We start from the raw sequence: 22728 nt of genomic DNA, 5'->3' as shown, positions 1-22728 counted from the left end.
AAAAAAAAGAAAAACAAACATTATATACCTAATAAAAACAAATAAATACTGACTCGTGAATAGAGAATGTTTATTTTTTGCCGATTATGGTCAAACTTTTTTTTTTTTTACTTACTAAAGCGCGGCCTTCATGAATTAGCAAGTTGGTAAGAGAAAGTTATATACGTGGATGAGACAAGAATGACAACTCTTTCAATGTGTGCAAAGATATACGACAAGAAAGAGTTAGTTGGTTATTTTGTCATGAATGAGGAAGTGACAAAGTTATACCCAACAGATGAAGACCTGTTTAAATCTTTTCCGAGTACAGTTCCCGTAGTAACGTTTAGAGAAGAAACGGCATCTTCAGAACCCAATGCCAAGGCCATCGGTAAGGAAATATTCAATGAGGGTGAATATTTAGATGGGCAAATTATTCCTTGGGGAAAACTTGACAAGCTTAGGCAAAATGAAAACCTCCACAGAGTGGAATCGTCAAGCTCTGTATTGGATCGATTTGTCAACCGATACAATCAATGGCCTATTATCATATTGGCTAGTGTTACATTATCACTTCTAGCAATATTTTTAGATTGGTCCTCCACCTGGTTGAATGATATAAAATACGGATATTGCTCAACCGACGTCTTTAAAGTTCGTTCAGCTTGTGAGCCATCTAGCTGGAAATTGTATGGGGGGAATCATCGTGGCATGGCGAAATCCTTTGCAGATCTTGTCATAGTGCTCATATGCACTGTTGTATTATCATTTCTTGGTCTAATGATCTCTTCCGCAAACTCTTGGATTGTTAAAAGTGGGATCAGTGAATTGATGGCTATCATTGCAGGTGCAGTTAATAATGATTTCTTGAATTGGAGTATTATTTTGAAAAAGTACGTCTCTCTAATATTCATTGTTGCATGTGGAGGGTTGTTGTTGGGCTATGAAGGTCCATTGATTCATATATCATGCGGTGTTATCAACTTTTTTTTGAACTTCCTGTCAGGCCAGTTCCACATTTTCAACAACCTAAACAACGAGGTGGTCAGAAGAGAATTTCTCTCTATTGGATTTGTAATTGGTATCTCGTTAGCGTTTGGTGCACCAATCGGAGGGCTGCTTTTCTCTTTGGAAAAATTGAAACTCGGTAAACGATTTCATATGCTTATGTGGAATGGGTTTGTGTGCTCTACAATTGCAACATTTATTTTTTTCAAAGTCCATCCCTTCAAGAAGATAACAATCAATAAGGCATTTACGGTGGATCTTGCAAATGGTTATGTTCTCTTGGAATTGATACCATATCTTTTTGTCGGTCTTATTTGTGGATTTCTTTCATTGGCCTTTAATAGCCTACAGTTGAGACTAACAGAGTTTAGAAAATCGAGTAAATGCTTCTCGGATTCTAAAGCCATTCAATATCTGTTAGATCATCCAATAGCGGAAATTACCCTGCTTGCAACTATCACAACAACTATTCTATATCCATTAAAGTTCAGCGACTTGACGATGAATGATTTGCTAGTTACATTATTTCATGATTGTACAGATCCAAATAAAAGTAATAATAATAGCCAATCCGTCTGTACAGCTAAACACGAAACGTTAGAACTCATCTACTATTTGGTCGTTATATTTATTCAATCTAACCTTGCATACACTTTGGACATTCCAGGCGGCATCTTATTACCATCGTTAGTCATTGGTGGTTTAATAGGCCGAATCATTGGAAGAATAGTTGAACTATTTCAAATTCACCTAGGGAGTGACATTTTTGCACAATGTTTCCAAGAGAAGAGAAACTGTGTGTCTCCTGGTTCTTATGCAATTGTTGGAGCTGCGTCATTTTTTGCTGGTGTCACTAATACATCTGTTGCAGCTGTAGTTATTGTTTTTGAGATCACGGGAGCTGTAACCTACTTGATTCCATTGATGATGGGTGTTGTGGTTGCTAAGTCGATTGTTGAACTTTTCGATAGTAGAGGATTTTATGAGATGTGGTTGTCTAAGACTCATAAGAACTATTTGGCGCCGGAAACAGTTGAATCTTTGAAGCTTTCGCCATTCTCTGATGTGGCTATATTAGGTGCTCTAAAGGAAAGTAAGAATCGTATTGTCTACTATGATGAACTTATTCAGATAAAAGAGTTTATTAAAAAGCTAGATCAGATAATTGAAGATAATAACTTTGAAAAAGAGCTTATAAACAATGATGGTTTTGTTGTTCTGCAATCCGTACACAATCGCTCACTTGTTGGGTTTGTAGATTATGCCAGTATTGATCGTTTAGTTAGATTAAACGGCCATTCGGACTCAACCCTTATTTCTTTTTCAAGCCCGGAAAGTGAGGTAAATAATACTGCTGTACTTAACCTAAGCAGGTATATGAAATCTAGAAAGGAGCTATTTATTGTCAACAGCCGATATCCACTATTGTCTACTTATGATTTGATGGAGAAGATGCTCGTCACCAACCTTTTCGTATGTGAAGATACTACAGACGGTGAGAAATTCAGGGGTGTTCTAAGGATATCTGACCTGACGGATTATATTCGAGGTTAGCAAAGTAAGCAATGTTTTATATTGCAATTAAAATGATTATTAGGTATGCACTTGCATTTTCAAATTTGAAAAATATCCTTGGACTTGCTGATTTTCATCTTCTTATACTTGGAGAGAGTTTCAGAGTAATTTTCGTCTTCAACCATAGTCTCATCATTAGATTGATTATAATCTGCTAAAATTTCCTGAAACGATTTTGACCTATTAAAATTCAAATCAAGTAATTTGTTAATGGTGTTTCTGTTATTGAAATTGGGTTGAACAAAATACTTGCCGATTGATATTGGCTTATTTTCTACCAAAAGTCCATCAAATTCAACACTGAAAATGTTATGGTTGAAGGACTTTTGGGCTTTAAACGAAAGTAGTCCTTTGTATATTAAAACTGAAAAGGCGTCTATAACGCTTCTGGAGATCTTTTGGTTCGTCAACATTTGTGTTGATGTGAATCCAATTTGTTCAGCCGCTGTGGTTAAAGACACTATTTGTGATGTGTTGTTGCTTTCATAGCAGGCTATTAGTTTTCTAATATTGAACAAAATTTGCAAATCGTCATCCAAACTGATATTTCCAGCACATGTAATGCATAGGAAATCTGGAGGGTTTGACTGGTATGAATAACAAACTTTGTGAACCCACTTTTGACATTTCTGACATTTTATTAACGAGGTATATGGTAGGTAGGTCTCAGCTTTACATTCGCAGGAGATAGTAATATTCTCTTCGATTTCCTTTGTACTTGCGTCATTGGATTTCATATGAACTTGAGTTTCGCCGTCATGAACTTGATTCTCGTAAGTCGTTAACATGTCATATAAATCTTTTGTCACTTGAGAAACTTGAGTGTTGAGGCTAATTATGTCATCCTTTTCTTTATCATTTTCCTCTTTCATGCATCCAAAAATCTCAAATGGGTCCACATCGATAATATTTGCGTTTTCATAATCGGAATTGGTTAATGTGGATAATGAAACCAACTTTGCGGTTACATTGTGATGTACAGAATTTACCCCACCGCAATCTGCAACAATATCGTTATAAACAGGTACTGGAATCCTGATTGAATCTGGTTTACAATTTGTGCAGTCAGTAAAGTATTCCGGATAATAGTCGTTTGGGCATTTATCGTTGAACAACAATCTCATGCTTAGAAATTTCTTACTTGGTAATGGTGGTAAAGCTTGTGTAAGTAAAATAATTTTTTTCAATAGATTAAAAATTTGAAGCTTAGTTAATTCAACTGGTGATATAAGGATATCATCATTGAAGGAAATGGATTCCGGCTGTATATCAGAATACTTTACATCAAAAACGTAAGACTCGAAAACTTTTGCCGGCACCTTATCATCAAGAAGAATTGACACATTGATTGCTTTTAAATATTTCTTGTGTAAAGCATCTTGAATTGATATATTAATCCAGTTTAGAATCATATCCACATCATCAGATACATTTCTTTTGATTTTTTTGACTCTGATATAGTCTTTCTTAAATTTCTTGTTTGCAAGGTCTTTGTTGATGTAAAACTTATCATCGGTGAAAAAGCTGTCATGGAAAAATCCACGTAAAAAGAAAATGCAAGAAATGCTGATAGTTAAGATATCAATAACAGTTCTCTCGCTTTGTTGTTTTGTAAACCTTTCTGATACTCTTCTTCTACCATTTGTATTTGTCATGGTCATGTTAGACATTGTTAGTAAAAGGTCAAAAAAGAATTATGAAGCTGGAATGAAATAGTATTGAGCCTTTGCCATTTCCTCCACTGATAATGCCACACGCAGCTGAGCCTTCTGGTTTCTATGCCGAGAAAAGGCAAAAAAAAATGTAGTTTCGCAATGAATCTTGACACTTTTCTTCAACAAGTGGACGATTTTTCTTGTGAAAGGGAATTGGCTGAATGAATTTTCATTGAAGCACCAACTACAAACAATTCACCATGTTATCTAGATCAACTAGAACTGCTTTAAAATACTCTAGGAGTATTCTGAGGACTCCACGCAAAGTTAGTATTTGTGCACTGAATCAGGTCAGATTCCAGTCTACCAAAATTGGCACCGCACCAAAGGAGACAACAACTAACTTGTTCGATGATTCTGATCCAAAACGTAATCATATCTTTGAATATTCATGGGGGACATGGCTGAAAAATGATAAGCAGGAAAAGCAAAAAAGATTCACCAAGTTTTCAATCCAAGGTTTAAACGAAACTCTCAAAAATATCAATTCATTAGGCAAGTCACTTGGTGAAACCAATCCTGATGCTATAGAAAGGGTTGATAAAGTAAAGGTTTTGAGCAATAATATCAAAAATTTCTTTGGAAATGATGGAGAAGTCAAGGATATCAATCAAGTCTTGTCATTACATGAAGGAAAACACCACAGAATTTATAGAATTCAACTTGAAGGATTGGATAAGAAACTAGTGCTGAGATTACCTTACTCATTGGGATCCAAAGTTTTCACAAAGAGGAAAATTGAATCTGAGGTTGCTACAATGGACTTTTTATCAAACGCGTTAAACCTAAACATTCCAAAAGTCTTGGCTTATTCCGGTGAGTATGACAATCAACTTGGACATCCTTTCATGTTAATGGAGTATATTGAGGATGTTGAATCGTCATTAATGAAAAAATGGAATCCACTAGTTGATAGTAAGGACGATAGGTTGGATTGCAATGAAGCGATCAGTCAATTGAACGAGGTCATTGAGCCATTGGCGGATTTCAACAAAATTGTGGGCGATTTTATTTTCGATAATTATGGGTCCATTTATTTCAAAGATGATTGTCCAAAGGGCTTGGAGGCGATTGCATATGAAGGCCAAGATAGATGGGTCATTGGGCCAAGTGTTGAAAGTGCATATTATAGAAACAAGGAATATGTTGCAGGGGAAGATATCGATAGGTACGTTGGTCCATGGAAGAGATCTGAGCCTTTGAAGATGATACAAGATCTAGTAGACTTGGAAATTTTAAGTTTAAGAAACAGATTGGCAGCAATTGAAAAGGGTGAGAATGTTAAGGATGACATTGCAGATCTGAAGGATGCTATCAAAATCTTTGAAAAATTAAGACTAGTTGCAGGAGAGATGTTTAACTTAAATCCTAAAGAAACTATCATTCCAAATCTTGCTGAACTTTTGAAACCAAGATTATTAATTGGAGATCTGGATCCAATGAATGTATTAGTTAGAAAAGATAACAAAGGGTTTGAATTTCTAGACTTTGAAAACTGTGTCGTCAAGCCATTCCTAATTAGTAATTATCCCAAGTTCTTGGAATATAATGGTGAAAAAATCTTTAGTTTACAACAAGAAGTGAACAATTTCAACCAATTAGATGACGTTGAAAAGGAACAATACAGATTTATGTTTAAAAGGACCAGAAACCAATTTTTATGGGAAGTTTCCATTAACAAAAACAGCAAGGAATTAGTTGGGGTTATTTCACCTGTTATTAAGCTTGTTAAGAGCTGTTACTTAAACATTCTGAATTTCAAGAACTTGAAAGATGCATTGTATATTGAAAATGGTTTAATTGAAATATCTACAATGTGGGAGAATTACAATGGAAATGGAGTTCTAGGTAAGGCGAAGGGTGAACCTAATCCTATTAAATTCAATGAAAATGAGATCAATGAATTTGCCAAGAAGATTCAAGAATACGAAATTTCCAATGGCTCCAAGCCATTCACTGCAACCGGAGGTTGGGTTCCACAGGATATGTTCAATAGATTAGAGGAACAAGGCCTGCTCATTAAAGACAATGATAAAGATGAGTGGAAAATAGACACCGACAAGGTTCTCAAATAAAGTACCACTCAATTATATTCATATATATAGATGTACTCCCTTTTATACTGTAAATAGATATCATGATTTGAATCAGGTCTAAACATGACGCATGCAGGAATTACACAACCCTGTTCCTCAAATACTTGCAATATGTTTGGGTTTATCTCTATGTTTTTTTCTTTTTGTTTTTTTTTTTGTCTCCTAACCTTTTTTTGCCGACCTAGTCGATATCTATAGAACTGTGGTCGTTGGTTGGCTTCTCCTCCTCCCAGTTCATAGAAAAGAACCTCTATTACACGTCTTATCAACATCAACAGTAGTCCTTCTACGGCGCATTGTTTTGTGTCACGTGATATTCCCAAAAAGTAAAAACTCGGCTATGAGCTGGAAAAAATTTCCGCCCAATTTGGAATATCGGGCCACCTACGCCGAACGATAAAACGCCAATGCCGTGAAATTACGGCACAAGTGCCGCCAGAGGCGAGAGGCGTTGCCAAATATGGACATGCCCTAGATAAGAGGAAAATACATGCCATGTTGAAGAGAGGGGAACTGTCACTATCAGGGGTGGTATCTAATCTAGCCTTTCGATGATGTCAAAGCTTTTTCCGAATCGACTTGCTTGTTTTTGTTAAATTCTTTCCGCTAATCAGCTTGAAGCATTTTGTTTTACTTGCAATCACGACATACTGATAACAATCAGTGCAGTAAAAAAGAAGTATATAAAACATGCTGTTCCTTCTTGTCAGAGGTACATCTATCTTCCTCTTCTTAGGTTGATTGCACCTTCTTTTGAGACAAAGATAAAGTACATATAATGTCGACGAGAAAATCATACAACGAGAAGGAGTTGGCAAGCACTTCTATCACTCCTGTTAGTGAAATCGAAGACGATGTGAGTACGAACGCATACTCTAAAACTAAGAAAGACCAAGGATTCTTCAAAAATTTTATCGATGGTTTCAAACCTATAGATCTAGGTGAAATCGATCCTAACCTCACTGATATTGAAAGGGCCAACCTCATTTCTGCAAGAGCTCCATTGAAGAGAGGCTTGAAAAACAGACACTTGCAAATGATTGCAATTGGTGGTTCCATCGGTACTGGTTTATTCGTTGGTTCTGGTTCAGCATTGGCCACTGGTGGTCCGGCTGCCCTTGTCATTGCCTGGATCTTGACCGGGTGTATGATGTATTGTACCGTCCAAGCGTTGGGTGAATTGTGTGTTGCTTTCCCTGTCTCTGGTTCTTTTGTTCAATACAATACTAGATTTATATCCAGTGCTTGGGGGTTCTGTATGGCTTGGAATTATGCCTTGCAATGGTTAGTTACTTTGCCTCTTGAATTAGTTGCTGCCGCAATCACAATCGACTACTGGAACTCAGAAGTTAGCTCTGCGGCTTGGGTCACTATCTTCTACGTTTTGGTTTTGTTTATCAATGTCTTTGGTGTCAAGGGTTACGGTGAGGCCGAGTTCATCTTCTCTGCTTTGAAGGTCTTGGCCATCATTGGTTACATCATCCTAGGTATTGTTATCAACTGTGGTGGTGGCCCTAAGGGTGGTTACATTGGTGGCCAGTATTGGCATCATCCTGGCGCCTTTGCCGCTGGCTTCAAAGGTGTCTGTGCTGTGTTTGTTACATCTGCATTCTCGTTTGCAGGTACGGAATTGGTTGGTTTGGCAGCTGCTGAAACTGAAAACCCTAGAGTATCTCTACCATCTGCTACAAAACAAGTTTTCTGGAGAATTACTCTTTTCTACATCATCTCCTTAACTTTAGTTGGGGTTAATGTCCCATACGATGATCCACGGCTATTGGGCAACTCTGGTGCTGCTGCTTCTCCCTTTGTCATTTCCATCCAAAATGCTGGTATTAGAGGCTTGCCATCTGTCATGAACGCCGTTATTATGATTGCCGTCTGTTCTGTTGCTAACTCCTCTGTTTATGGTGCATCAAGAACAGTTGCCTCTTTGGCTGACCAAGGTTTTGCTCCAAGAATTTTTGGTTATATTGACAGAGAGGGAAGACCATTAGCTGGTGTTGTTACTTCTCTCATCATTGGTCTATTGTGTTACCTAGCAGCATCTTCTCATCATGACGATGTTTTCGACTGGATGTTGGCATTGTCCGGTTTGTCCTCTATCTTCACATGGGGGTCCATCTGTGCATGCCACCTCAGATTCAGAAGGGCTCTCTATGTCAAAGGCAGAGGAACCGATGAACTACCATTCTGCGCTCAACTTGGTATCTATGGTTCCATATTTGGTGTCTTGTTGAACTGCTTGATCTTAATGGCCCAATTCTGGGTTGCATTATTCCCGATCGGTGAAAAGGCCAATGCCACCTCGTTCTTCCAGGTTTTCTTATGTGTTCCTGTTGTCATTGTTTGTTACGTGTTTTGGGTCTTTTACAAGAAGGACTACAAGTTCTTCGTCAGATCTGCAGATATCGATATCGACACCGGCAGAAGAGAAGTTGATTTGGAATTGCTCAAACAAGAACTTGCCGAAGAGAAAGCTTTTATTGCATCCAAGCCATTCTACTATAGACTCTATAAGACATGGTGCTAGATGTGTCATTATCTTTATTCAAAAACACTGTTTTTTCTTGTCTCTTTTTTCTATAACGTTTACAGGTTTAAATCACGTCTCATCGTCTAAATACAATGGAAGCAAACATCCGCAAAATGGTATTCTGACGATCGTAATTTCCTTTCTTCTCTTTCCCACAACTAGTCACTAAAAAGGATTCAGATCTTCCAGCCGTTTTTTTTCACCCTGACCGCCGATAAGGTACAATTCCGGTAAAATCATTCCTCACTTGACCTCCGTATATGCCCACTTTTCGGTGCCGCTAATAATGGTACCGTTACTAGAAAACAGAACCACAAATCATATAGATAATCCCGTTGTTACGTGAATATCTCTGGAATTTGCAACGGCCAGGGACGGCATTACCTGTTTCTGGGACGGGTCGCGCTAATCAGTTGAAAGTATAAAACGGAAGTAAAATTATAGAAAATCAAAGAAACAACAGCCCGGAGAAAAAAAAAAGAAAAAAAAGATAGAGTCGATCTTATCTTTGAAGTCACATCTACAGATAAGTACTGTTTGATAACCTAATGCCGTAGCATCGATTATATTTTGCGGCTTCTGAGGAGATCACAGCAAATCAAGACCCTTTTATCCTTCCCTTCCATTTTATGTTCTGCTCTGCCCTGCCTCGGTCATGCCCTGATACTATGTTTCGCTATCTCTACAAATGCAGATACCTGATAACACTGTTTACTGTCATGGGTTTGCAGCTATTTTGCACTATTTATATTGACCCATTCCCCTCACTTGAGGTTAGTTACTCTAAGTTGTTACCTTTTGGGTTTCTCATTTACTCGAGAACAAACAAATAAGATAGAATGTCTACAGAAAAGACTTATAATGAGAAGGAGTACGTGAGTACTTCTTTTTCTCCTGTTAATGAACTTGAAGATAACGCTAGTCATGCATATTCTACTGAGAGGGAGAACAAAGGGTTCTATCAAAATTTTATCGATGGTTTCAAACCTATAGATCTAGGTGAAATCGATCCTAACCTCACTGATATTGAAAGGGCCAACCTCATTTCTGCAAGAGCTCCATTGAAGAGAGGCTTGAAAAACAGACACTTGCAAATGATTGCAATTGGTGGTTCCATCGGTACTGGTTTATTCGTTGGTTCTGGTTCAGCATTGGCCACTGGTGGTCCGGCTGCCCTTGTCATTGCCTGGATCTTGACCGGTTGTATGATGTATTGTACCGTCCAAGCGTTGGGTGAATTGTGTGTTGCTTTCCCTGTCTCTGGTTCTTTTGTTCAATTTAATACTAGATTTATATCCAGTGCTTGGGGGTTCTGTATGGCTTGGAATTATGCCTTGCAATGGTTAGTGGTGCTACCTTTAGAATTAGTTGCTGCCGCAATCACAATCGACTACTGGAACTCAGAAGTTAGCTCTGCGGCTTGGGTCACTATCTTCTACGTTTTGGTTTTGTTTATCAATGTCTTTGGTGTCAAGGGTTACGGTGAGGCCGAGTTCATCTTCTCTGCTTTGAAGGTCTTGGCCATCATTGGTTACATCATCCTAGGTATTGTTATCAACTGTGGCGGTGGCCCTAAGGGTGGTTACATTGGTGGCCAGTATTGGCATCATCCTGGCGCCTTTGCCGCTGGCTTCAAAGGTGTCTGTGCTGTGTTTGTTACATCTGCATTCTCGTTTGCAGGTACGGAATTGGTTGGTTTGGCAGCTGCTGAAACTGAAAACCCTAGAAAATCCTTGCCATCTGCTACAAAACAAGTTTTCTGGAGAATTGCTCTTTTCTACATCATCTCCTTAACTTTAGTTGGGGTTAATGTCCCATACGATGATCCACGGCTATTGGGCAACTCTGGTGCTGCTGCTTCTCCCTTTGTCATTTCCATCCAAAATGCTGGTATTAGAGGCTTGCCATCTGTCATGAACGCCGTTATTATGATTGCCGTCTGTTCTGTTGCTAACTCCTCTGTTTATGGTGCATCAAGAACAATTGCCTCTTTGGCTGACCAAGGTTTTGCTCCAAGAATTTTTGGTTATATTGACAGAGAGGGAAGACCATTAGCTGGTGTTGTTACTTCTCTCATCATTGGTCTATTGTGTTACCTAGCAGCATCTTCTCATCATGACGATGTTTTCGACTGGATGTTGGCATTGTCCGGTTTGTCCTCTATCTTCACATGGGGGTCCATCTGTGCATGCCACCTCAGATTCAGAAGGGCTCTCTATGTCAAAGGCAGAGGAACCGATGAACTACCATTCTGCGCTCAACTTGGTATCTATGGTTCCATATTTGGTGTCTTGTTGAACTGCTTGATCTTAATGGCCCAATTCTGGGTTGCATTATTCCCGATCGGTGAAAAGGCCAATGCCACCTCGTTCTTCCAGGTTTTCTTATGTGTTCCTATTCTCATTGTTTGTTACGTTTTTTGGGTCTTTTACAAGAAGGACTACAAGTTCTTCGTCAGATCTGCAGATATCGATATCGACACCGGCAGAAGAGAAGTTGATTTGGAATTGCTCAAACAAGAAATCGCTGAAGAGAAAGCTTTTATTGCATCCAAGCCATTCTATTACAGAATTTACAAATTCTGGTGTTAAACGCTTAGCATGGTATATATAATTGTGAATTTTTTGTACTACCCTTCATAATCTTAAAGAAACTGAACGACGAATAGATACATCGTTATGTTTCAAACAAACAATGACGAAACGATATCCAATATCTAAAGTTTAATTCGTGTTATTGGTTTAATAAATAAGTTATTTTTAAAGAAAAAGCAGATACATATGGATTGAATTGGGAAGAATAATAAATTAAAGATGCTGTATGTATGAATATATTATCATCAGGTGGGTTTTTTGGTGTTTCCTTTCTAGTTACCCTTATCAACCCTTGCTTGCATTAATTCTTGTTCACCTTCTCTGCCGCCCAAATCTCTATATAGTCCATCATAAGGGTATGATCTTGGCATATTTGGTCTTTCTGGCCAAATGTCAGTCACATAGATAGCATAAGCAAATACACCTAACAAACCCATGAATGTGAGAAATTGTCTAACTGCAACATGGTCCTTGACAGACTGGAAATGGTCTGGAGACCACATATCCATATAGTCATGGTATGGATGGATTTCCTCACCAAAATTAACCCTGTTTTGTTGGTCGTCATATTTTTCATATGGATCTCTGTATTGTGGTGGAACGTAGTTTTCTGGGGTCTTAATTCCAAACTCCTTTTCGGCATCTGGCAAGAATTTTGGGATTCCGTACTTTGCTGAGGTGGAGTTGAATCTTTTAAAGGATTGATTGATCAGGCCTGATCTTAGAAGTGATCTGCTAAACATTTTCGCTAATATAGTGCTGGTTCCAAGGTTTGCTTGGGTCAAACAGGCTCTTGCTTTCAAGGAATGATACACCTCCAATTGTAGATTCTCTCATTTTCATGAAGCCAACTGAGAATTGAAGAACCTGAGAGTGGACAAAATAATATGGTGCACTGATGTATGCACATCAAAGCAAGGTGAGACGGAGAACGGCGCGTCGCATTAACTGTAGGCAAGTTTTACAAATTTTTCTTGCATGTTCCAGGGATCGTGTCTCGGAAGGGAAACACGTATTTTGGTGATCCACACATCTGGCCAGAGGTAGGGGCAAAAACTGTTTTCGACACATTCTTGTCTCAGGAATACTCCAATCTAACTTCTGACTCCTGATTCAGATTCTTCATGGCCGAATACATGTCTGTAACAGAAAACAAGTTGCTAGACATTCTAGCGGACTCGGATATTTTGATTGATGAATTATTTCATCTTCAAAATTTCAACACAATAGTCAATTATAATCCTTCGCCCGATCAAATCATACTGAATAAAGAGTCAGAAAGCTTCTCCATCTTTAAAAATGACAATAATCTAAATGTGTGGCCACAAAATAGTAAACGTTCTACGAGAAATGCAACTACAACACAAAACAGTAAGCTACTATTGATAAAGGAGAGGCTATCGTCGAGAATCAATGATAAAATCAGAGAAAAACTAGAGAATGATACCAATTGCCTAGGGAAAAGAAAAAAAGATGACTTTGATTCTACTAGTGTCAACAAGAAGCAAAAAACATTAAATAAAACTAGCAAAGTGAAATTTCGCATATCTGTCAAACCACAAATAGTAACACATCCTGATCACATCCCTGTACACCAGTTCAACTCCACTGAAGAATTGTTTGGTTCATATCGAAATGTTCTTGAAGACCCAGCTCCTGAGATTGAAACATCAGAATATAAAGATTACCTTGAAAGCCAGGTATCTTTGGTTAACAAGATTAAAAATGCCATTGAAGACAAGGAATTGCTATATATTGATTATAATGAAAACCCGTTCAGGCCAGTGCCAAACGGTGTTAGAGAGCCAACAATGATTAAGAGGAATCCAGCGTATCACATCAATAATTATAAACCTCCAGGTGTTCCATTTAGAATTAAAAATGATCTAACCCATTACGACCATTTACTTGCACAAGCTATGAAATCTTCTAAACTGATACATGACACCAGGGCGTTAAAGATACAAAAATGTAAAAGGATTGCACAGATGATTGAGTTGCACTTCAAGCGTTTATCGCAGGAAAATGAAAAACAGGAAAAAGAATTCCGGAAGAAAATCGTTAGGTTGGCCAAAGACACTGCTAGAGAAGTGAAGAAGAAATGGAATATAGCTCTGAAGGCTTACAAGATCTTGGAAGAAAGAGAGAAGGAGCGTGAACGTATGCTCAAATCAAAGGAACAATTGTCTAAAATTTTGGATCACAGTACAAAGGTTTTAGGGGCCCAACTAGTGGGGAAATCGATATCTAATACTCCCAGTTTGGATCCCGAAGATAGAATCGAAGCCAAGAGTGAAAATAGCGAACACGATGGAGGTGATTCAGATGATGAATCAAGCGATGAAATGTTAAGCTCAAGTTCTGAAGACGATGACGACGATGAGAATAACGATGCACTTTGTGGAGATAGAGCTATTGACAATGTTGACGATAGCAAGCTTACAGTTGAGCAGCTAAAGGAAAAGTACAAGCACTTGGAATCCATCAAAATTGATGGTGCTCCTTCTTTGAGAAGCACGTCACTGGCTGAAATTTACAAGGACGATTCTTCTATTGGTGATAAAAGTAGTCACTCTAGAGAAAATGACGATACAAAGACGGTTGGAGGAGTGTCAGCAAAATCAATCTTAGATGATGATAACGATTCTTACTCCATTAGTGACGAAAGTATGTCCGAGTCCTCTAGCGATGGTGGCTCCGATGATGAAGACAATGAAAGTGAAAAAGCCCCTGGCTTGGCGGATCTATTTGCGACGAATGAAAACAAAGACTCCGATGATGAGGACGATGAATCTGTCTATAGTGATCATTTTGAAAATGAGACACCTTCCTCTTCACCTGAACATCCTAATCAAATCGAGTCTGTAGATATGGAGATGACTGACGATGGTATTCCTAGTGTCCCCACCCCTGTCTTGTTAAAGGGAACTTTACGTCCGTATCAGAAGCAAGGTCTAAATTGGTTGGCCTCTCTATATAACAATGGTACAAATGGTATCTTGGCCGATGAAATGGGTTTGGGTAAAACTATTCAAACTATCTCATTATTATCCTACCTGGCATGTGAAAAAAACGAGTGGGGGCCGCATTTGATAGTTGTGCCAACTTCAGTCATGTTAAATTGGGAAATGGAATTCAAGAGGTTTGCGCCAGGCTTTAAAGTCTTAACATACTATGGGTCACCTCAACAAAGAAAAGAGAAACGTAAAGGTTGGAACACTCCCGATACTTTCCACGTTTGCATTACTTCATATCAACTAGTGGTCCATGATCAGCCTATATTCAGAAGGAAAAAGTGGAAATATATGATCCTAGACGAGGCCCACAACATCAAGAATTTTAAGTCCCAAAGGTGGAAGGCTCTATTGAATTTTAATACTGAACACCGTGTGCTACTCACAGGTACCCCTTTACAGAATAACATTATCGAGCTATGGTCCCTTCTCTACTTTTTAATGCCCTCATCCAAAGAGGGTAACGCAAGTATGCCTGAGGGGTTTGCGGATCTAATGAATTTTCAACAGTGGTTTGGAAAACCAGTTGACAAAATTATTCAGCAAGGTACCAGTGATCGTGAATCTAAAGAGACCGTGAATAAATTACACCAGGTCCTACGGCCATATTTGTTGAGACGACTAAAACAGGACGTCGAGAAGCAAATGCCTGCCAAATATGAACACATTGTATACTGTCGTCTATCTAAAAGACAAAGATTGCTCTACGATGATTTCATGAGTAGGGCGCAAACTAAAGAAACTCTAGCTAGCGGAAATTTTTTAAGTATTATCAACTGTTTGATGCAATTGAGGAAGGTCTGTAACCATCCGGACCTATTTGAGGTCCGACCAATTTTGACTAGTTTTAGTGAGGAAAAGGCTGTTTCATCCAATTATGAAATCAAAAACAGAATTGTAGAAAAATTGATGAAGTTTAATACAACGGATACCGTGAATCTATCATTTTTAAACCTTGTCAGTGGTATGAAATACACAAACAACAGTCCATCTTACCATCTACAAACTATCTGTGAATTGAATGCTTCGAATGTTTTCACTAGAACCATCAATGAATTGGAGGAAAAGCTTGCAGGAAAAAAAATCATTCCTAATTATAATGACCTTGAAAGCTATTATGAATACTTATTAAATAAAGAGAATTCTGATTTGTTGGAATTGATGAAGTATCGAAGATATGTCAATGATTTCAATTGTAATAAATCACAACTTTTATCTTCTAGTTTGGTTGATATGCTAACCTTGAGGAAAAACAAAAATCACACGAGTCAACTTGTAAACTTGGATTTGGTGAAGTCCATCGTCAAAGTTTCGGAGATGATGAGCACCATTGTTGATAAGTTTGCATTTGTTACGCCCAAAGCTGTTTGCCTGAACATTCCTGATCTTATGTTTCCCGCTGATGCTAAAAATGAGTTGATCTATGCTTCACAAAGTAATAGGATTTTGAATCCATTCCACCAGGCTCAAGTTAAAACCTCTATAGCTTTTCCTGATAAGTTTCTACTACAGTACGATTGTGGTAAATTGCAAAAACTTGCAAAGTTGTTGCATGATTTAATCCCTGCTGGACATAGGGTCTTAATTTTCACACAGATGTCTAAGGTGCTAGATATTCTAGAGCTTTTTCTAAACTTCAATGGTTATACGTACATGAGATTGGATGGTGCTACAAAGATCGAGGATAGGCAGTTGCTAACAGAGAGGTTCAACAATGATCCGCGAGTGAAATGCTTTATATTAAGTACCAGAGCTGGTGGTTTGGGTATTAACCTTACAGGTGCGGACACTGTTATATTCTACGATTCAGATTGGAATCCTGCAATTGATAAGCAGTGCCAAGATAGATGTCACAGAATTGGTCAAACAAGAGATGTTCACATATACAGATTTGTGTCTGAATACACAATCGAAGCAAATATTTTGAAAAAAGCAGAACAAAAGAAACACTTAGATGACGTCATCATTCAAGAAGGTGACTTTACAACAGATTACTTTACTAAGTTGACTGTTCAGGACTTATTAGGTAAATCGGGCGATACAGAGTCTGACAAGAAACTAATCTTAGGTGGCGGGAAAGATTTCACTAAAGCGTTGGAAATGGCTGAAGACGTTGAGGATGCTAAAGCCGCAGAAATTGCCATGAAGGAATCCAATGTCGACGTTGAAGATTTTTCTGATGAAGAAAACCGAGGCAATGTAGGACGTATGGACAGTGAGCCCACGCCTGTTGAGGAATCTGCTGAGATTGAGAAATTGGCTACAAGAGTTGAAGAATTGAGTACTCACCACCATAGCAAACAAGCAGAAGAAGTGGCAGAAACTATCGATAACGGTTTGGATGATGAGATTGGACATATTGATGAATATATGATTCGCTTTATTGCAGGTGGATATTATTTTGACTAGAGGTTTGAAAAAAAAAATGTACAGTAAGTTAGAAGAAATAAGTGTATAAATTGGATATAATGTTATAAATGGATTTGATGGGTAATGATGATGGCTTCGTTTATCGAGAAAAACTGTTCCAAACCCCACCAACGAAATATCCACAAATGAAAACTAGACAATAAAATAAAATGGATTTGACCAACTGGAAAGGTATTTCGGGGATCTTTGATAACAGCATAAGTTTTCTTAACTTTTTCTCAGTGTATGGGTAGTACCTCTCAGCTAGCAAAAACTCTGCCCACAGCGGCTGTTTCAATACAGCACGTTCATGAGTGAATGTGTCTATACTCCACTTGGAATGGTAATTACCAAAGCCACTGGAACCAATACCACCAAAGGGAGTTACAAAACATCCTGCAGACATTAATGTTTCATTGACCAATATAGAGCCTGATCTCAGATACTTTCTGAGCATGGTCAAATCTTCTTCTGATGATGAGAACAAATAAGCGGCCAATGGCGTATCATGATTCTCAGTTACCTTTTTAATTATGCTTTGAAAGCTACCATCGTACTTGATGATTGGTAATATAGGACCAAAGATTTCCTCACACATTAAAGGATCGTTCCAGTCTATGTTGGAAACAATCGTAGGCGCTATAAATAAATCCTCTTTGACAGTTCTACCCCCAATAACATCACCTTTTGTGGATTCAATTAGGCCATTTAGCCTGTCAAAGTTTCTTTGGTTGACAACATGCGAGTAATCTGATTTATTATCTATCTTGGAAAACTTTTCAAATGCTTTTTGCAGATGATTCATAACTTTCTCATAGACAACCGAGTCAACTAGGACGTAATCTGGTGCTACACATGTTTGGCCTGCATTGCTAAACTTTCCCCACAATAAGCGGTCCAGCAAAGCATCAATTGAAGATAGGTCAATATTTTTTGTAATAAACACAGGTGATTTACCACCAAGTTCCAAAACCACCGGCGTTAGATTTTTGCTTGCTGCCTCATATACAATTTTACCAACTTTTGTGGATCCAGTAAAAAATATCTTGTCGAATTTACACTCATTCAGAAGATATGTCGACTCTGTAACACCACCACCAACTACTAATAACACCTCTGGTGGGAAGACCGATTCAAGAACTTCAGTCAGTGCACGAGAAAAGTTGGGCAATTGATCGTAGGGTAATTTTAAAACCACATTATTACCTGCCGCAATAGCACCAACCAACGGTGATATGGACAATATCAAAGGATAGTTAAATGGAGATATTATTAAAACAGTACCTAATGCAATTTTTTCAACCTCCATAAACATTGTAGAAAAAGTAACCGGAACAGTTTTAGGGGAAGGTGATGATAGCATTGATTCCAAGTTGTTGATTATATTATTCGTTTCAGCAATAGCTTGTCCAAATTCTGCAACATAGAATTCCAGCTGTGGTTTGTTAAAGTCCGCCTTGACTGCAGCTGCGATTGGTTCAAACGATTGGGACAACACATTCCTGAATTTCGAAAGGAGATCCTTGGAATCCCGGACCGAACGTGGGTTGGAGGAGAATGATTCCTTAAGAGTACGATGTCTATCTTGAATGTCCTTCATTATTGAATGGCTAGAAGTATAAGTGTATTTTGGTCGAAAGTAAACATGATGTAGAAACTAATGCTCACAAAGTGCCGGGGTTCTGTTTTTTTCTTTATTTTTTCTGAAGTTCAGGGCTGAACTATGGCATGCGAAAACCACATAATTCCTCAGCCTCCGATGGTTAATCCTCTTATAAAATCTTCGTAGATCAAGTCGAGTGGAACGCTTAGGCACAGACATGAGGAGATCTTGCATTTTGTTTCGACAACCAGCAAAACTGGTGAACAAGTATATTCCTCCCAGTGAACGTGCTATTAGGGAATATAAGAAGTACCAAGAAGAGAAGAACAGGAAGCAGAAATATGGCAAGTATATCCAATATGGAGTACTCTCATTGGTTGGAAGTGCAGTCTTGATGTATTATTGGCAGCCATGGAATCCTTATTCGACCGATGTTAGTAAGGAATTAAGAAAGGGCTTATGGGAAGAGAGAGATGGAAAAGATGACTATCTAAATGCTTTGAAGCACTACCAACTAGCTCTTAAGCAATCGCAAGCAGAGGGGATGGATCAATTGAGTTTAAAATACACAGGCATTGTTTTGAAGATTGCAGAGATGTATGAGCATTTGAATATGATGGACAAATTGATTGGAACATACCACAATTTGAGTAATTTTATTTTTGAGCACCTGATTCGGAATAACATTGACAAAGAGAATCCCGAGAGGGATCTTTTGATTGACAGGGACTTGATTGTGATTACTAGATGGTCAATGTTAAGGCAGAAGTCAAAGGACAAAGACTGGAAAAATGAAATTCAGACGGAAATCAGAGATAGAATGGAGTTCATAGAAAACTACGAATTAACGGAAAGATTGCCATGGCTCCAAATAAAAGACAAGGATTCTGAATTTAACATATTTGAACTCATGGATATATGGGCTTTTAGGAAGAATAAACTGTTCAACAAGGAAGAGCTGAAAAAACAATGGATTGATAAGCATGTTCAAAGCAAAGATGGCCAAGAGTTTTTGAAATGCTGGGACTTGTTCAGGAGTTACGAGAAGAAGGAGTGGCCTGTTTGGATATCATCATATCTAAAACTTAGGGATTACTTTGGAATGTTTGAACTGAGTACGGGAAATAGCCTGAATGCAATTAAAATTCTCCAAAGCAATATAATTTGGTTAACCATTGCCGGTATTGAAGATGCAGTCAACGGACCTACACAGTTCCTTAACTTAGCATCTGCGTGGTTTCAATATGGACAATCAGCCAATAGTCCTAAAGCATACAAGAATTCTGAACTAATATACAAGAAGCTTATTTCTATTGTTAACCAAGAAGACCCTATTCTTCCTATCACATATTATTCTCTAGGGGTCTTGTATTTACAAACCAACCGTAGGGATGATGCCCTCCGAGCATTTGATACAGCGAAATCCAAAGCCGTTGATTTGGACCAGATCCAAATAATAGACAAAATAGATGATGAGCTGCTCAAATGAATTTGAGAAGCATATCTAAGATACCCCGCCTTAGGCAACGTGTATTTGAGACGTGTTTGTATACCCTATATCTTCTGTTTATTTCCGAGTGTTTATTACTTAAATCCATGAATTGAATTCTTGCAGTTGCCAGTAATTGTAGCTGTGCCTTGATAGCATACCAACTCAAATCTTCACGATTTATCTGAACATTGTATGATTTAGAAGTACTCGACATTCTGCATAAGATTCCTAATTTATTATTTTTGAATGAACCATCAAGTTGATGCAAGTCAATAATTAAGTATGCACTATGAGCTTTTTGTGTAGCATATTATCACCAGTAGATGTCAAAACATGCTCTATCCCTAAGTTTTTGAGAGAGATGTAACATAGGTTTTGAGCTATAAGTCAACTGCAAATGCGTGTTGAAAGCCAAAAATAAAGCATCTGAGCTATCAAACCCAAAGGAATCGATTCCAAGAATATGTTTTGATTTAAGCAGAATATGCAGAAATATAGATTTCCTATATGAAGTTTACATACACAAAATCAGAAAAATTGTGTCCATCTGTTGAACTTTATGCACTTTCAACAATCATATTATCATCTTCCAGTTTTAGCGAGTCGATTGGTACTAAATCGCACATGGAAGTACAAGATCAAGGACCGAAATGCCATTTAATTGATAGGTATTCTATTTGGAGAAATTAAAGAACTCATGCTTACCTCGAATTTGAACTTGAGACGCATAAAAACGACATAGAAATTTTCAGGCAAATGTCATAATAGAAAAACTTCTCCACAGAGATGCATCTGTATACATGACTGGTTATATTATGTTGTAAGCCAGAGACTAGTATCTGACATTTCATACGCGGAGTCTGAAATAAGAGACGCATTATCCTTCAGTAAACCGATGTGTCTGCATTAGCAAGAAGCTTGGCATGAACGTGCAATATGAATAAACGATCTTCGAGGCATATGAGACTGAAGTGTGAGAAGGTCCTTCTCTGTGAAAATGATATCTAATAGATGGTATTCTGCTTTGCCAGAGGCGTCATCACAATAGTTTCCTGTATGCAGCAGATATCCAAACACACAGAAATGTTAGAGTACATACATTCAAGGGTTGTATGTCGAGGTGGAGTTTCCCATGTATGCTAACAGCAGAACAGAAATTAAAGAGCACATCCGGTTAAACATGAGTCTGGCTAAACTGCTACAACGCTTACTATGTGGTTTATGGAGGAAGCTAGAGTTGGTAATGGATAGGAGAAATGACTGTAGTTTGTCTGGATGTTCAGCATATTGGTTCTACTTGCATATATTCCTGCAAGCATTGTCCGACATATTCAGAATTCGTGTGGTTAGTAGCGATACCTGGTCTCTGTTATCAAGCAGAGGCAATGCGAGAACATAAAAGTCGATCTGTGGGGGCACACCATGAAACTTGAAGTCCATACCACACCCAGCAATAATGTGATTTCCAATTAGTTCTGCTTGCGGTTCTCGAACCAGTGCCGATTGGTTTTTTACGCGGTGTCTTTTTCCACTGGGCCAAGAGCGCGAGCAATTTTTTTGCAAAATTGTGGGAGACCTCATCAGCGGATTTTGGGTACTCTGTTACTGGTTGTTTTAGTTTGCTGGTTGTTATTTGCACTCTATATATCTGTTTGTATTGACCAAGGAACTATCTTTCATCTAATATTCATATTTCTGACAAATTGTATTTGGGGAGTGTTTTTTGTTCAAAAACGTTCTGCAAAAGTTTTCATGCAAAAATTAGAAGAAAGTAGAAAAATAATTAATAATTTATTAGTTGAAGTTTGATCTTTTAGAATTCATCTGTAAGAAATCATGAAGAAAATGATCAGAGGAATTTGTTTCCAACATTAGTGTATCTACAACTGCTATCGCCAAAGTAGTGTTCTTTCAAACCAGGTAGAGTTATTATTACAGGGAATTTGTATCCAACATGAAACATGTAATTTCACTATATTATGAGCCTACAACAGATACCCCTGGAGAAACAATATGAACTAGGTAATTAAGAAGTCAGTCTATTAAATAAAAAACAAGTCCACTAGTGGCAATGAGGCTAAATGGATTTAACACGGCAAACTATGAGAATTGAACTAGATGTGTTACAATATGAACTATGAACTAGGAGCGAGGTGTGTTACAATATGAACTAGGAGCGAGGTGTGTTACAATATGAACTAGGAGCGAGGTGTGTTACAATATGAACTAGGAGCGAGGTGTGTTACAATATGAACTAGGAGCGAGGTGTGTTACAATATGAACTAGGAGCGAGGTGTGTTACAATATGAACTAGGAGCGAGGTGTGTTACAATATGAACTAGGAGCGAGGTGTGTTACAATATGAACTAGGAGCGAGGTGTGTTACAATATGAACTAGGAGCGAGGTGTGTTACAATATGAACTAGGAGCGAGGTGTGTTACAATATGAACTAGGAGCGAGGTGTGTTACAATATGAACTAGGAGCGAGGTGTGTTACAATATGAACTAGGAGCGAGGTGTGTTACAATATGAACTAGGAGCGAGGTGTGTTACAATATGAACTAGGAGCGAGGTGTGTTACAATATGAACTAGGAGCGAGGTGTGTTACAATATGAACTAGGAGCGAGGTGTGTTACAATATGAACTAGGAGCGAGGTGTGTTACAATATGAACTAGGAGCGAGGTGTGTTACAATATGAGGTGTT

The 22728-nt window shown here is 38.2% G+C and overlaps 9 protein-coding genes across 9 annotated transcripts, besides 1 other annotated feature; 6 read left to right on the top strand and 3 right to left on the bottom strand.

Annotated features, from left to right (window-relative positions):
* Positions 1-180: 180 nt before the first annotated feature.
* On the top strand, positions 181-2541 carry C5L36_0D00180 (uncharacterized protein; the record flags this gene model as incomplete). The annotated part of the gene is made up of 1 exon (XM_029466894.1): positions 181-2541. The coding sequence occupies one exon, from the start codon at positions 181-183 to the stop codon at positions 2539-2541; it is 2361 nt and encodes a 786-aa protein (XP_029322754.1).
* Positions 2542-2600: 59 nt separating this feature from the next.
* C5L36_0D00170 (uncharacterized protein) lies at positions 2601-4232 on the bottom strand (the record flags this gene model as incomplete). The annotated part of the gene is made up of 1 exon (XM_029466893.1): positions 2601-4232. One exon carries the CDS (start codon positions 4230-4232, stop codon positions 2601-2603), a length of 1632 nt encoding a protein of 543 aa, XP_029322753.1.
* Positions 4233-4477: 245 nt separating this feature from the next.
* On the top strand, positions 4478-6352 carry C5L36_0D00160 (uncharacterized protein; the record flags this gene model as incomplete). Its single annotated transcript, XM_029466892.1, has 1 exon — positions 4478-6352. One exon carries the CDS (start codon positions 4478-4480, stop codon positions 6350-6352), a length of 1875 nt encoding a protein of 624 aa, XP_029322752.1.
* A 799-nt stretch (positions 6353-7151) lies between these two features.
* C5L36_0D00150 (uncharacterized protein) lies at positions 7152-8906 on the top strand (the record flags this gene model as incomplete). Its single annotated transcript, XM_029466891.1, has 1 exon — positions 7152-8906. One exon carries the CDS (start codon positions 7152-7154, stop codon positions 8904-8906), a length of 1755 nt encoding a protein of 584 aa, XP_029322751.1.
* Positions 8907-9748: 842 nt separating this feature from the next.
* On the top strand, positions 9749-11500 carry C5L36_0D00140 (uncharacterized protein; the record flags this gene model as incomplete). The annotated part of the gene is made up of 1 exon (XM_029466890.1): positions 9749-11500. The coding sequence occupies one exon, from the start codon at positions 9749-9751 to the stop codon at positions 11498-11500; it is 1752 nt and encodes a 583-aa protein (XP_029322750.1).
* Positions 11501-11775: 275 nt separating this feature from the next.
* On the bottom strand, positions 11776-12246 carry C5L36_0D00130 (uncharacterized protein; the record flags this gene model as incomplete). The annotated part of the gene is made up of 1 exon (XM_029466889.1): positions 11776-12246. One exon carries the CDS (start codon positions 12244-12246, stop codon positions 11776-11778), a length of 471 nt encoding a protein of 156 aa, XP_029322749.1.
* Positions 12247-12627: 381 nt separating this feature from the next.
* C5L36_0D00120 (uncharacterized protein) lies at positions 12628-16926 on the top strand (the record flags this gene model as incomplete). Its single annotated transcript, XM_029466888.1, has 1 exon — positions 12628-16926. One exon carries the CDS (start codon positions 12628-12630, stop codon positions 16924-16926), a length of 4299 nt encoding a protein of 1432 aa, XP_029322748.1.
* A 100-nt stretch (positions 16927-17026) lies between these two features.
* C5L36_0D00110 (uncharacterized protein) lies at positions 17027-18526 on the bottom strand (the record flags this gene model as incomplete). The annotated part of the gene is made up of 1 exon (XM_029466887.1): positions 17027-18526. One exon carries the CDS (start codon positions 18524-18526, stop codon positions 17027-17029), a length of 1500 nt encoding a protein of 499 aa, XP_029322747.1.
* A 220-nt stretch (positions 18527-18746) lies between these two features.
* C5L36_0D00100 (uncharacterized protein) lies at positions 18747-20018 on the top strand (the record flags this gene model as incomplete). Its single annotated transcript, XM_029466886.1, has 1 exon — positions 18747-20018. One exon carries the CDS (start codon positions 18747-18749, stop codon positions 20016-20018), a length of 1272 nt encoding a protein of 423 aa, XP_029322746.1.
* Positions 20019-22175: 2157 nt separating this feature from the next.
* Positions 22176-22728: a telomere.

The sequence above is a fragment of the Pichia kudriavzevii genome, chromosome 4, assembly GCF_003054445.1.
Source record: "Pichia kudriavzevii chromosome 4, complete sequence".
In the NCBI taxonomy this organism is placed as follows: domain Eukaryota; kingdom Fungi; phylum Ascomycota; class Pichiomycetes; order Pichiales; family Pichiaceae; genus Pichia; species Pichia kudriavzevii.
Note: the sequence above shows the minus strand (reverse complement) of the source record. Positions and strands in the feature narration are given on the sequence as shown.